The 12,609-nt window shown below is 40.4% G+C and overlaps 1 protein-coding gene across 2 annotated transcripts; it reads right to left on the minus strand.

Annotated features, from left to right (window-relative positions):
* Positions 1-1,258: 1,258 nt before the first annotated feature.
* Positions 1,259-7,652, minus strand: LOC109922060 (perilipin-2-like). 2 transcript variants are annotated; one of them, XM_020522091.2, is made up of 8 exons: positions 7,613-7,652; positions 7,245-7,324; positions 5,449-5,644; positions 4,900-4,979; positions 3,981-4,218; positions 3,601-3,785; positions 2,491-2,628; positions 1,259-1,899 (listed from the first exon to the last, which is right to left on the minus strand). In XM_020522091.2, the coding sequence occupies exons 2-8, from the start codon at positions 7,305-7,307 to the stop codon at positions 1,540-1,542; spliced, it is 1,260 nt and encodes a 419-aa protein (XP_020377680.1). In that variant the 5' UTR covers positions 7,308-7,324; positions 7,613-7,652; the 3' UTR covers positions 1,259-1,539. The 2 variants fall into 2 exon arrangements, with proteins under 2 accessions (XP_020377680.1, XP_048469826.1); XM_048613869.1 differs by having other exon boundaries at positions 3,601-3,797; positions 7,613-7,651.
* Between the last annotated feature and the right edge of the window lie 4,957 nt (positions 7,653-12,609).

Here is a 12,609-nt window from a genome sequence, read left to right on the forward strand (position 1 = left end):
AGGTAACTGGTTAAGTTAAAGTATTGTTTTCCAAATTTCTATTTAATTGTCATACTAAAGATATGGAATGGAGAGAATCTTGCACAACCCAGAAGTCTAGCTTGGAGTTCCAGCTGAACAGCTAAGACTAGAACTAGAGGATTGTGGTTATATCCTCAAAAGATATGAAACCACAGTTCCTAGTTAATCCTAGCCAGACAGAAGAATACCCACATGCTGTGCTCAGCTCACTTGTTATTTGCCTGGATTTTAATTGCCCCTTTCATTCCATTAACAGGAGGACACGTGGAATGAATAAATAAACCCCACCTCACCGCCACTAATGCACTCATTCTGCAATATTAAACTGCTATCTGACAAGTGATTTATTTCACATCATGTACTATGCAGCCATCTGGTTCAGACTTAGACAAAAGGAATTTGAATCCTCATTCCACTCAGTCTCAGCTTTGGAATTTTTATTTTGCAAGCACTCCTTGAGACTTTTCACCAGAAGATTTAAACCCCATTTCAGTCTTATTGACATTGCTGCATGTCTAAAATAAACAATTAGTGGCTCTATGATTAGAATGAACTATTTCACTATATCCTATTTAAACAGTGCTCCTTAAACTATTTAAAGAGCATGGATGGATATTTTAAGCATTATTCAAACTAATGCAAAAATTACAGCTAAGCCAGGTTGAAGGGACAGCTGTTCCCCATTTGAAAGGGAATGTTTCAATTTTTCAGTTAACAGTTCAGGCAGACATTTCAGTGGCATGAATTTGCTATTTAGACTTGCATTCTGTAGTGCCTCAGTAGGCATGACAACATTTGCCAAAAAAAAATTTAACATCTGCTTTGTCAGAGGGTAAAGCCCAAGTTTAGGATTAAAAACTGGGTTAATAAAAAAAAAAGTTATTCTAAAACTGCAGGGATTTAGGTCAAACCACCAACAAGCTGTAGTTAGATTTTTAAAAGACAGCAAGGAATTATGGGATGTAGCAGGAATACAGCATGGAGACAGGATCAATCATGATCATACTGGACAGTGAAGCATTGAGAGATGCACTCCTGCTCCCAGTTACATTGTTAGAAATTCATTACTGTGTACAGGCTCTATGTATCTTCATTAAAAGGCAGCTAGCAGATTGCCACTTGCTACAGAACAATTAAGGTTTAGTTTGGAATAGAGCTCTGACAATGAACAGCTCATGCTAAGCTATAATCAACCAGCCCTCTAGAGTCAAATGGGAGTTAAGAGAGTTGCACTGTATTGACTTTTATATGCCAGTTTATTGCAATTACACCCATCATTGTAATCATTTAAAAGAGGCAGACAGGTTTCAAATTGAAGACAAGCAATTGTTACAGATCAGATGAATGTGATGACCTCAACAAGACAAAAATGAAAGTTGCCTTAGAAAAATGTAGTTAGAGTCATCCATTTAAGTTAGCATTAAAAATCAACTGTTCTACAGCTTGATTTCAAGTGGCAGCAAACATTGAGAAATCTGATTCAAGCCCAAGGGACTAATCCACTGGGATAGATCAGTATCAAGCTACTTTGTCATCTGATCCGCGAGGCTCCTGATCCTCAGTCAGCTGTGGGATAAAGGGTCCCACCAGCCAATTCAGGGGAGTATTGTGAGCCAGGTAATCCATCACCCCATCCATAGCTTCACGAATCTTCTTCATTTGCTCTTTACTCTGGATCAAGAATGGTATTGACAAATCTTGGAATGCAGTGGCTGATGAAACAGTATTGTAGATCTCTTCTGCCAGTTTACAGATGTGCTGCACCTGATTTTCAATATTCTGGGGCAAACCGCGAACATTTGATGACAGGGTCTGGCAGATGGTTTGAAGTTTAGAAGACAGATTCTGAGTCACAGCCAGCATTTCAGACTCAACTTGCTGAAATAAAGAAAAAAGTCTCCAATCCATACTGGTTTTAACTCCGTTTTGTTATTGCAAAGTAAATGAGGACAGTGGGAGGTGACAGTTAAAGAGAAAACTAAAGTGGCTAAAGATACTGCAGATGCTAGAAATCAGAAACAAACCAAATGCTGGAGAAACTCAATAGATCTGACAGCATTGAGAAAAAAATGTTGAATCTGAGATTCTGAAATGTTTCTCCCCAGGTACTGTCAAACTTTGGGAGTTTCTCCAGTGTAATTTTCAAAAGGGCCTAGACTTGTATAGCTTTAAAGCTGAATTACTAATTGATCAAGTGCTAGAACAAGTTAAACCCCATTGGTTGTTTGCTCTTTCACAAGTCCTTTACTACATTTGATTCAAGTAAAAGGGCTGTTATGCAGACTGATGCAAGACAGTATCATACTTGGTGAACTGTGCTTGTGCAGAACAAGGTTTGCAATAGCAATGCTGACCTAGTCATCTCTAGGAGTGGTCTAGGTGGAAGACAATTATTCTTCACTAAAGGAAGGAGACACTTGCCATATTTAAGATGCAGGCAACATCAAGTGAAAGTTGCATTACACTTACTTCAGTTTTCTCAGACAGCTCCTCAGCTTCAGCATTGGGCTGTTGCTTCCTCCAGTCAAGTAGGATCTGACTCAAAGTTGCTTGAACATCTTGTAATTTGAGTTGTGCTGATTCTGCACTTTTGTTGGCTGTTTCAATCTAGAAAACAACAATTCACATTTTAATCACAACAACTTTTGCAATTGAGAGAGAGTGGTCATGTCTCACTGATGTGGAGAATCATACCCTGTTGCTATTCCAGAAGTCACCACAACTATAGAGAAGTTCTGTTTACTCATCTTTCAGACCCAGGTTGACAAATTAGGGAGCAAATTTCCATGCTTTATCTATTGCTAGAATGTGTGGTAAATTGAACTGTGACTATAGAGAGGTGACCCCCATTAAAAAAGGTCTGAGCAGAGAGAAAGCAGTTCATTGGCAAGTCCTGTAGATGAGGACCAAAAGATTTTAACTTTTAAAAGTTGCTGTCCTTTGGATTTTCTCCATGTTTATTTGCTTGCAAGAGGTGGCGTGTTTGGTTTATACTCAAGTCTGAGTTATAAAAAGTTAAGAGCCATAGCTTACAAGTGGAAGTGGAGATGGAATTGAAATAAGTGGATTTTAGGCTGAAGTTTACACAGCAGAGAAGGCAGTCAACACCTTCCTTGTAGGATAGTTTCTGCCCTAGTATCTCAAATCTAGAGGGGAACACAAGTGAGCCAGTTGTTGACAGGCAGAAGGCAGGTCATTGATCTTGAGAATGAGCTGTTGTCATCCAAGTCTCCATTAAATACAATTCTGCCAGTAGGTCCACAACCTACTCCTGCCCACTTTTTGGATTTGTCCATGATGGTCTCATTTTTGGTCCGGATGAGAAAGATCCTTGATTGGGTGAGGGAATTCAGTTACTATGCAGCAAGACACCAAGCAGTCAATATTGATTGAAGTCAAAAGATCCTGAACGTTTTGAAACGGTTCAATCTTTTAGCTGTGTTAAGCTATTTATTATAGGCAATACATTGAGGTATACAAGGCTGATACAATCCTCAAATGGAGGGTTGATTTGCATTGTTCAACTGGAAGGCAATGAGTACAGCTAATATGGTATACATAAACCTGTTGTTTCCTTACCAAATCTACAAGATTATGGAGATGAGAAAGCGTCTCCTGGCCATTCTGTTTGGCTTTTTGCATCTTGGCAATAGAGTACTGGTATGCACGACTGCGAACTTTAGAAGATAAAGATCCCAAGCGCACATAAAAACTCTGCTCTTTTGGCAAAGTGTCTGAACCTTCAGTGGAAGTGGCTGCTTCAGCTGAAAGAGAATCTTGGACAGTTTTAGTTACATGAATATTTGCTCCAACCTAGGGGCAAATTAACATTCTAAATAAAATCTGGTTTCTAGAAAAAACATGGATTGGCACTTTACAACTTAAAGTCACTATTGGCTTTAGTGACCATGATTGTTACCATGGTTAAGCAACCCTGTAGTCAAGGTTTGTATAATTACCTAGTTCTTCCTTGGTCATTGGAAGATAGTGATCAACCAGCTGCTCAGATTTGGAGAGAGAAATATCTATGCCAGTAGTTACCAGTTGACCCACAGCACTGGTCCCTTCAGCCACAACTGCTTTAGTTCTTTCCAGGTTGCCTTGTACAGCAGCTGTCGTCATGTCAACAACTCCCACAACTGATTCTTTCATGTCAGCCATCTTGGATGTTAGCAGCTTCTTTGTTTCAGGAAGGACCTGTAATAAGGAAACAGGTCAGCAGTCATAGGCGAACAAAAAAAAAAAAGGACAAGCCATTTATGTACTTGAGATTCCATTTTAAACACCATTTAATTCTCAAGGGTGTATTTTAAGTAGTGACTTCAGCTATAGGAGCTGAAAAATGGTCAAACGTCTGCAAGGTAGAGTTCAAATTCCAGAATTTTAGATGGAAACTTTATATGGGGACCTGGGTTCAAATTCCATTACAGCAGATGGCAGAATTGTAATTCAATAATCTGGAACTAAGAGCCTAATGATGACCGTTAACCTGCAATAGGTTCACAAACAAGATGTGTTCTGATATCTTTAAGGAAACTGCCATATTTACTTGGTCTAGTCTAAAAATGAGACTAGAAACTCAGTAAGTGTGACTCTACTGCCCTCTAGGCAATAAATGCTAGCCTAGCCAACACTTAATTCTCATGGGATGAGACAGTCCTTGGTTGAATCAGGGGTCACTTGGACTGCTTAAGTGAACAAGATTCACAAAGTAGTTAGGACTTGGGGACATTTCTACAATTCTTAAAATTTAAGAGAAAGCTGACAAACCAGAACAGGAATGTTAATTTAGATGTGGAATGATACTAAAAGCAATTGTAATTGAGTAAGCAACATCAGCACTTATTTCCCCTCCATGAAGAAGCATGTTGCACTAACCTGGTCTGTAGCCTGATGAAGGCTAGGCAACTTCTCCAGCTTGTCCAAACCTTTACAGGCATACTCATTAGCTACTGCAACTGGAGAGGTGTCAAATTCAAGACAAAAAAAATGTTACTTTTAAGTAATAAACTTGTGTTGCAGTTAGCACCAAGTTCATAGAGATGGAAGTTTCTAACAGTGGCTGTTACATCTACAGCGGAAACAAGCTACATAGTCCAATATTCATAAAGTTAACTTCAAGCTTGAAAACAATGAATAATACCAGAGAGAGAAAACTGACAGGTGGATAAATGGAACAATCAATCTTGTTCCACTCATGGCTGGGGGTCACAATTAAAACATTATCTAGTATCTTAGTTGGGACTATCATCCAGACTAGGATAACAATTGCTACATATCACATTGGCATTTATACAACAATAAGTTCTAATTACTGGATTGCTGTCCCTTGACAGTAACTAACTGTCAGAAGAGGTATGGAGTCACATGATGCCATTATTGGGCAGGAATGTGGTGCTCTTAAAAACTTTAGGGGAGTCATCTTACTTTGAGGCTCCAGCTTGTCTATAACTGGTTTAACACCACTAGCCACTGTAGCTGCCATTGTCTTCACTCCCTGCTCTGCCACGTCACAGATGGTCTTCACAGCAGGATAGCTCTCCTTGGTGCTTGCATATGCAGCAGACACTTGGTCACAGGCAGAACTCACAAGTGGCAGACTGGTCACCCGATCAACTACATTCTAAAGAGAGATAGGAATTAGTTTTTTTTTGCATAATAATTTTTAAGAGACCAGCATCTACAATGATGTTTATTCCCTCTTAAGGGATAATGTAACCTTAAATTTTCATTTTCAGAAAAGGAACTAGCAGACATAGGGAAGAGATGCTTTTACTCCGAGGGAAAATTTCTAAAGTTCATTACTATCCTGCTTGATAGGAACAGAGATTTAAAATATGCAAGGGATAAAATTGGCCAGCCTTTAGTTAGGTCCACAATGCAAGTTGCACTAATATCAAGTTGAAGGTACAAAGATTGTGGCAAGATTCAGGAAAGTATGCTATAGTACCAAACTAAATCAAATCTCACTCAATTAAGATTTGAAGAATTAGTAGCATTCTTGTCATAGATGATGGATGGAATTGTCTAATACTCTAAGGGCCCAAACAATCTTTCCAAACTTGACAGGGATTCACTTGTACATCCTTCAAACCTGAAGGATTTTTGTTGCTCCCAATGTGGTGTCCTCTACAGTGAGGACAAGTAGAGACTGACTGATTTGCAGAGCATCTGTTCTCAGTACACTATGATCAACAACACCTTCCAGTTGCTAACTATTTTTTAATTCCCCTGCCCACTCCCTTGGTGGGCTGTCCATTCTGGGCCTCCTCCGGTGTCACAATGACACCACATGTAAACTGGAGGAATACCACCTCAGGCGTTTACAGCCTGATGGCCTCAGTGAATTCAACAGCTTTAAACTGTCCCCAGCCTCATCCCAATCTCCTCGATGACGACTTGACATTAGACTTGTTAAGTCCCTCACTTATCAACCCCACCCTTCCCACAACTTATCTCCACAGCCCCTACCTGCATCCACCTACCCCAGATTCACACCCCTTATTTATTTCTAAGCTCCCATCCTCCCCCCCAGTCCTGATGAAGGGTATAAACCCAAAATGTCAGCTTTCCTGCTCCTCTGATACTGCCTGACCTGCTGCATTCCTCCTGCTCCACACTGTATAGACAGTTAAGTCATTCAAAGAAATTGGGAAGACAGGATTGGACAGGGTAGATGCAGGAAGGATGTTCCCAATGGTGGGTGTGCCCACAACCAGGGGTTCATAGTATGAAGATTCAAGATAGACAGTTTAGGACAGAGATGAGGGGACATTTCTTCACCCAAAGAGTGGCAAGCCTGTGGAATTCATTACTACAGGAAGAAGTAGTTGATGCCAAAACATCAGATGTATTTGAGGCAACTAGATATAGCACTTGGGGCAAATAGGATCAAAGGTTGTGGGGAGAAAGCAGCATTAGGCTAGAGTTGGACAATCAGCTATGATCATGAAGAATGGCAGAGCAGGCTCAAAAGGCAAAGTGACCTCCTCCTGCTCTTGCCTTCCAAGTTTCTATGAAAGGCAAGGTTAAGAACAGCTGCAGTCTAAAGAATTATGTAATCTTAAAAACAGGCACATCTACTTTCCCATATTCTTACATGAAGGGAAAGCCAAGCTTCACTTCATAACCACTTTTGGAGAAGGGGCTCATGGATTCAAGGTACACATCACAAAACATACTAGTTTCATACAGAGCAAATATCCTCTCCACAAAACGTTTACCTGTTGGCTACCATTTTCTTGGCCTGCTGCAGTATTGGTAACATCTCCTGTTGTCGATGCCATGATGAGCTGCAAAAAATCTTAGAAAAGATATTTTAGAGTTTTCTACAACAGCAACCTTCTAAAACCACTACACAAGTATCAATAATACAGAAAAAACCCTCCAGAAGAGTGTTCAAGGGGCAAAAATACACAAGACAGCTTGGAAAGTTAAAGTAGGTCTGTCTACTTAATGAAGGACCAGAGACATTACTACTACACATACTTTCAAAGAGGAGTTATTCTAACAGAAGTTTACAGTTACAAAAAATTACTTTTTTTTTTATTCCCCCCCCCCCACCAATTCACAATAAGCCAAAACATCTTACTTCCTGTAAATATAGTCTACATCCCATTTTAGGAGTGTGCAGTGCATTTATACACCTGCTCTCATCAGCTGAGGAGGCACTTATTGAACCAACCAATAGAAACTCACCTAACAGCATTTGTTAATTGCATCGAGCCTCAGAAGCAGGGATTTTCATTGCTAACTGATAGTACACCATTGCAATAAAATTCAATGCATTCTCAAGTAAGTGATAATGTGAAAGAAATTATTTTTAAAAAGTAGTCTTTGAATCTCTTGCTGTAAGAAAGAATATTGCTTACTGTAGGACTGAGCCACGCCGTGAAGTCGTCAGGTTCAATGCCTGTTATCAGCGTCAATTATGGTGTTACAGGAGACATCTCTGTCAATGAGCTATGGATGAAGAAAACCAATGATCCAAGACACCAAACTCACCCTGGTCCATATTCAATAACCATGCTTAGAATGTACAGAGACAAGGAGTAACTTTCCACTTCGATATAGAAGAATATTCCAAATGCTTCACAGAACCCACAACAGAAGAAAACAGAGAACAAAAGCAAAATATTGCAAATGCTGGACATCTGAAATAAAAACAGAAAATGCAAGAAATACTCAACAGATCAGACAGCACCTACAGAGAGAAAGGCAAAGTTATTCTTTCAAGTCAGTTGTATTTCATCAGAATCGGCAGAAGTTAGAAATTTAACAGTTGGTAAACGGATAGCAACTAGGGAGAAGGAAGATGAAATTAAGCAGAATTTTAAAATAGGAGAGGAAAGTAGTGAGGGTAAGAGTTTGACTGGAGCTATCCAAATTCTAGGGTGTTGAAAGCTGATGACTTGGCAATCTTAAATCGGTGATTGAAAGAGGAAGGGTACACTGCAGGCAAGAATTGGAGAAACAAAAGTTACTGAAGGAGAAAGCTTTAAAGCTTTAGGAAGTTTGAGAAGTAACAGAGAAGGGTTTGTAATACAAGGATGGGAATTTTATTTCATAGTATTGAAGAATGGGAGCCAATGTACAGCAGCAAGAACCATGGTGTTGAGGAGGTTTGAAGTTTATGGGGTAATGAAGGATGGGAGGCCAGTACTAGGATAGTCAAATTTGAAGTTGAGAAACACATAGGTACAGATTTCAGTGACACATGGGCAAAACAGAAAGTGGTCATCTTTGGGACCAGGAAGATATGGGCCCCAGCTCAGGATAGAGTTGAATAGGGGATCAAAACATGTGAATAGCCTGAGTTAATGTTTTGAGTCCTGTGACCCTTCTTTTAACTCTGCTTAAACTCTCTTTAACTCTCCAGCATCCATAGTTCTTTGTTTTATTTTCGTGGAGAGGTCATGATGGAAGCTGGACAGTTAAAGCTGGACATCATTACTGTGAATGTGGGACATTGTTCAAGGAGAGGATGTCACAGGATGGCACCATTCACAAGTTGAACTCTTGCCTTATGCAATAATCTGAATATTCACTGGCACAGTCATGCACTTTTTACCCAAGATAGATCAGTGCAGCAATCAGAGTCTTTTTTTATTATTCATTCATCAGCTGAGAGTGTCTTTGGTCATTTATTGCTCATTAATCTCTGAGACAAGGAATTCCTCTTCATCACTGCCTTAACTGGGTGACCCCTCACTCAGAGATTGTATCCTCTAGTTCTAGACTCTGCTACAAGGGATAACAACCTCTCAACATTTACCCTGCCGAGATCTCTAAGAATCATATATGTTTCATTTAGGTTGACTGTCATTCTTCTACACTCCAATGAATACAGACCCAACCTACTCAACCTCTCCCTCTAAGAGAATCCCTCCATAAGCAAGATCAACCTAATGCACTTCTCTGGACTGCCTCCAAGTACAAAGATAAGGCGATCAAAACTGTTTACAGATGTGGCCTAATGAGTGCCTTATATGGTTTTAGCAAGACTTCTCTATTTTTGTACTCTATTCCCTTTCAAAATAAAGGCTTTCAGTCCATTTCCCCATGCTATCATGCTTGACAAATCTTCCGGAAATTTTTGAGGATGTGACCAGTAGAATAGACAATGGTGAATCAGTAGATGTTGTGTATCTAGACTTTCAAAAGTGTTTTGACAAAGTTCCATACAAGAGATTAGTAAGGAAAATTAAAGCACGTGGTATTGGAGGAAATGTATTGACATAGATAGAGAACTGGTTGGTAGACAGGAAGCAGAGGTTTGGAATAAACGGGTCCTTTTTAGAGTGACAGGCCGTGATGAGTGGGGTGTCACAGCGTTCAGTGCTGGGAGCTCAGCTGTTAACAATATAAGTTAACGATTTAGATGAAAGAATTGAATGCCCTATCTCCAAATTTGCAGATGACACTAAGCTGGCTGGTAGTTTGTGCTGTAAGAGGCTGCAGGGTGACTTGGACAGACTGGCTGAGTGGGCAAATGCAATATAATGTGGGTAAATGTGAGGTTATCCACTTTGGTCGCAAAAACAGGAAGGCAGATTATTATCTGAATGGGGGCAGTTTAGGAAAAGGTGAGGTGCAGTGAGACCTGGGTGTCACGGTGGAACAGTCACTGAAGGTTGGCACGCAGGTGCAGCAGGTAGTGGGGAAAGCCAATGGCATGCTGCCTTCATAGTCAGAGGATTTGAGTATTGGAGTAAGGATATCTTGCTGCAGTTATACAGAGCCTTGCTGAGGCTATGCCTTGAGTATTGTGTACAGTGTTGGTCTCCTAGTCTGAGGAAGGACGTTCTTGCTATTGAAGGAGTCCGGCGAAGGTTCACCAGACTGATTCCCAGGATGGCAGGACTGACAAATGAGGAAAGTCTGGATCGACTGGGCTTGTATTCGCTAGAATTTAGAAGAATGCGGGGGTTTCTCATAGAAATGCATATAATCCTGATGGGACTGGACAGGCTGGATGTGGGAAGAATGTTCCCAATGTTAGAGAAGTCCAGAACTAGGGGTCACAGTCTAAAATAAGGGGTAAGCCATTCAGGACTGAGATGAGGAAGAATTTCTTCACTCAGAGAGTTGTGAACCTGTGGAATTCTCTCCCACAGGAAGCTGTCAGGGCCAGTTCAATTGACGTATTCATAAGGGAGTTGGACATGGTCCTCATGGCTAAAGGGATCGAGGGCTATGGGGAGAGGATGGGAATGGGATACTGTGATTGCATGATCAGCCACAATTGTATTGAATGGTGGTGCAATCTTGAAGGGCTGAATGGCTTACTCCTGCATCCATTTTCAATAGTTCTATGTTACAAAGCGGTCATGGGTGACACCAGGAAGTCTAGGAGAATGAGGCAGGTCGTGTAGGAGACCCCTGAGTCTACCCTAATCGGTATTCCATTCTGGAAACTAATGAGGGTCATGGCTCCTCAGGGAGTGCAGCCAAAACTGACTCTATGGAACTAAAGGTGTCTCAGCTGTACAAGAAGAATGGAAGGGCAATAATGATGGGGGATTTCCATAGTCAGGGATCAGACAGGTTTCTCTGCAGCAATAAACATGACTCCAGGATAGTAAGTTTCCTCCCTGATACCGGGGTCAAGGATATTATGGAGCATCTGCAGTACATCCTTCCAGTGGAAGGAGTTTAGACAGAAATCATTGGTACTAATGATGTAGATAGGAGTGGGATGAGGTCCTAAATGCAGATAACAGAGACAAAAACAAAGTTGCTGGAAAAGCTCAGCAGGTCTGGTAGCATCTGTGAAGGAAAAAACAGAGTTAACGTTTCGGATCTGGTGATCCTTCCTCAGTTATCAGAGAATTAGGACGGAGATTAAAAGCAGCACTTGAACAGCAGTAATCTCAGATGTGCTTGTGAACGTAAGAGCAGGAAGATTGATCAATTGAATATACGGCTGGAGAAGTGGTCCAGGAGGAACAACATCAGATATCTGAGCCATTGTACCTGGTTCAGGGGCTGGTAGGATCTGGACAAGTTGAATGGGTTAGATCTTAACCGGACTGGGACTGATACTGCACGAGGTGATATACTAGTGCTGTTTGGGTTGGTTTGAATAACCTATCAAAGGAGTAGGAACCTGAAGAGTAACACAAATTGGAAGGAAGTGATTAGCAGTAAGTTAAAAAGCTGTTCAGAACATTGGAAGACAGGAGAAATAAAAGCGAGCCTCGAGTATTTTTCGAATGCAGAATGATGTAACAAAAGACAAAGTTAAGGGCACTCTATCTGAGAGCATTTGTAACAAGACAAATGATCTAAAGTCAGAAATAGAGATAAATGGGTATAATCTGTTTGCCTTTTTAAAAATTTGACTGCCTGGTGACCAGAAAGTGTATATTCTAGAATATTTAATGTTTAGGAAGGACAGACAGAAAAGAAGGTGGAGCAGCACTGATAATAAGGGATGTAGTAAGGGAAAATCTCAGATTGGAAGAACAATGTATGAAATCTGCTTGAGCGGAACTCAGAAAAAGCAAGGGGCAGCAGACATCAGTTGCAGTTATTTATGGACCACTCAATAGCAGTCATTGTTTTAATTACTTTTTAACTTTTTTATTTATCCAATTATTTTCCTAAGAATTTGTACTCAAGAATCTGTACCTAGGTACCTTTGTACCTACGATGGCAGCATAAGTGGCAACTTGTAAAATTTTCACTGTGCTCATAGGAGTACATGTGACAATAAAACTAATTCAATTCAGTTCAATTAATGGTATCGAGGAGATGAAAGAAGCCTATAGAATGGAAAACACAGTTATCACAGTTGACTTCAACCTGCGCGTAGGCTGGGTAAACCAAATGACCACAGAAGCAGTGTAGGATGAGTTTCTGGAATGTGCTAGAATGGTTTTCCGGAGCAGTGTGTTGAGGATCTGACTAGAAGACAGTCTATTCTAGATCTGGTTACATGTAACATAAAAGGGCTATCTAACAGTCATTGTAAAGGAACATTTAGGTATGTGTGAGCACAACATCATAGAATTTTATGTTTGAAAATGAACCAGTTCATTCTGAAGCCAGGGCAAAACATTTGAATATGGGAAATTATGAGGGTAC

Source organism: Rhincodon typus, chromosome 29 (assembly GCF_021869965.1).
Source record: "Rhincodon typus isolate 14 chromosome 29, sRhiTyp1.1, whole genome shotgun sequence".
Taxonomy (NCBI): Eukaryota; Metazoa; Chordata; class Chondrichthyes; order Orectolobiformes; family Rhincodontidae; genus Rhincodon; species Rhincodon typus.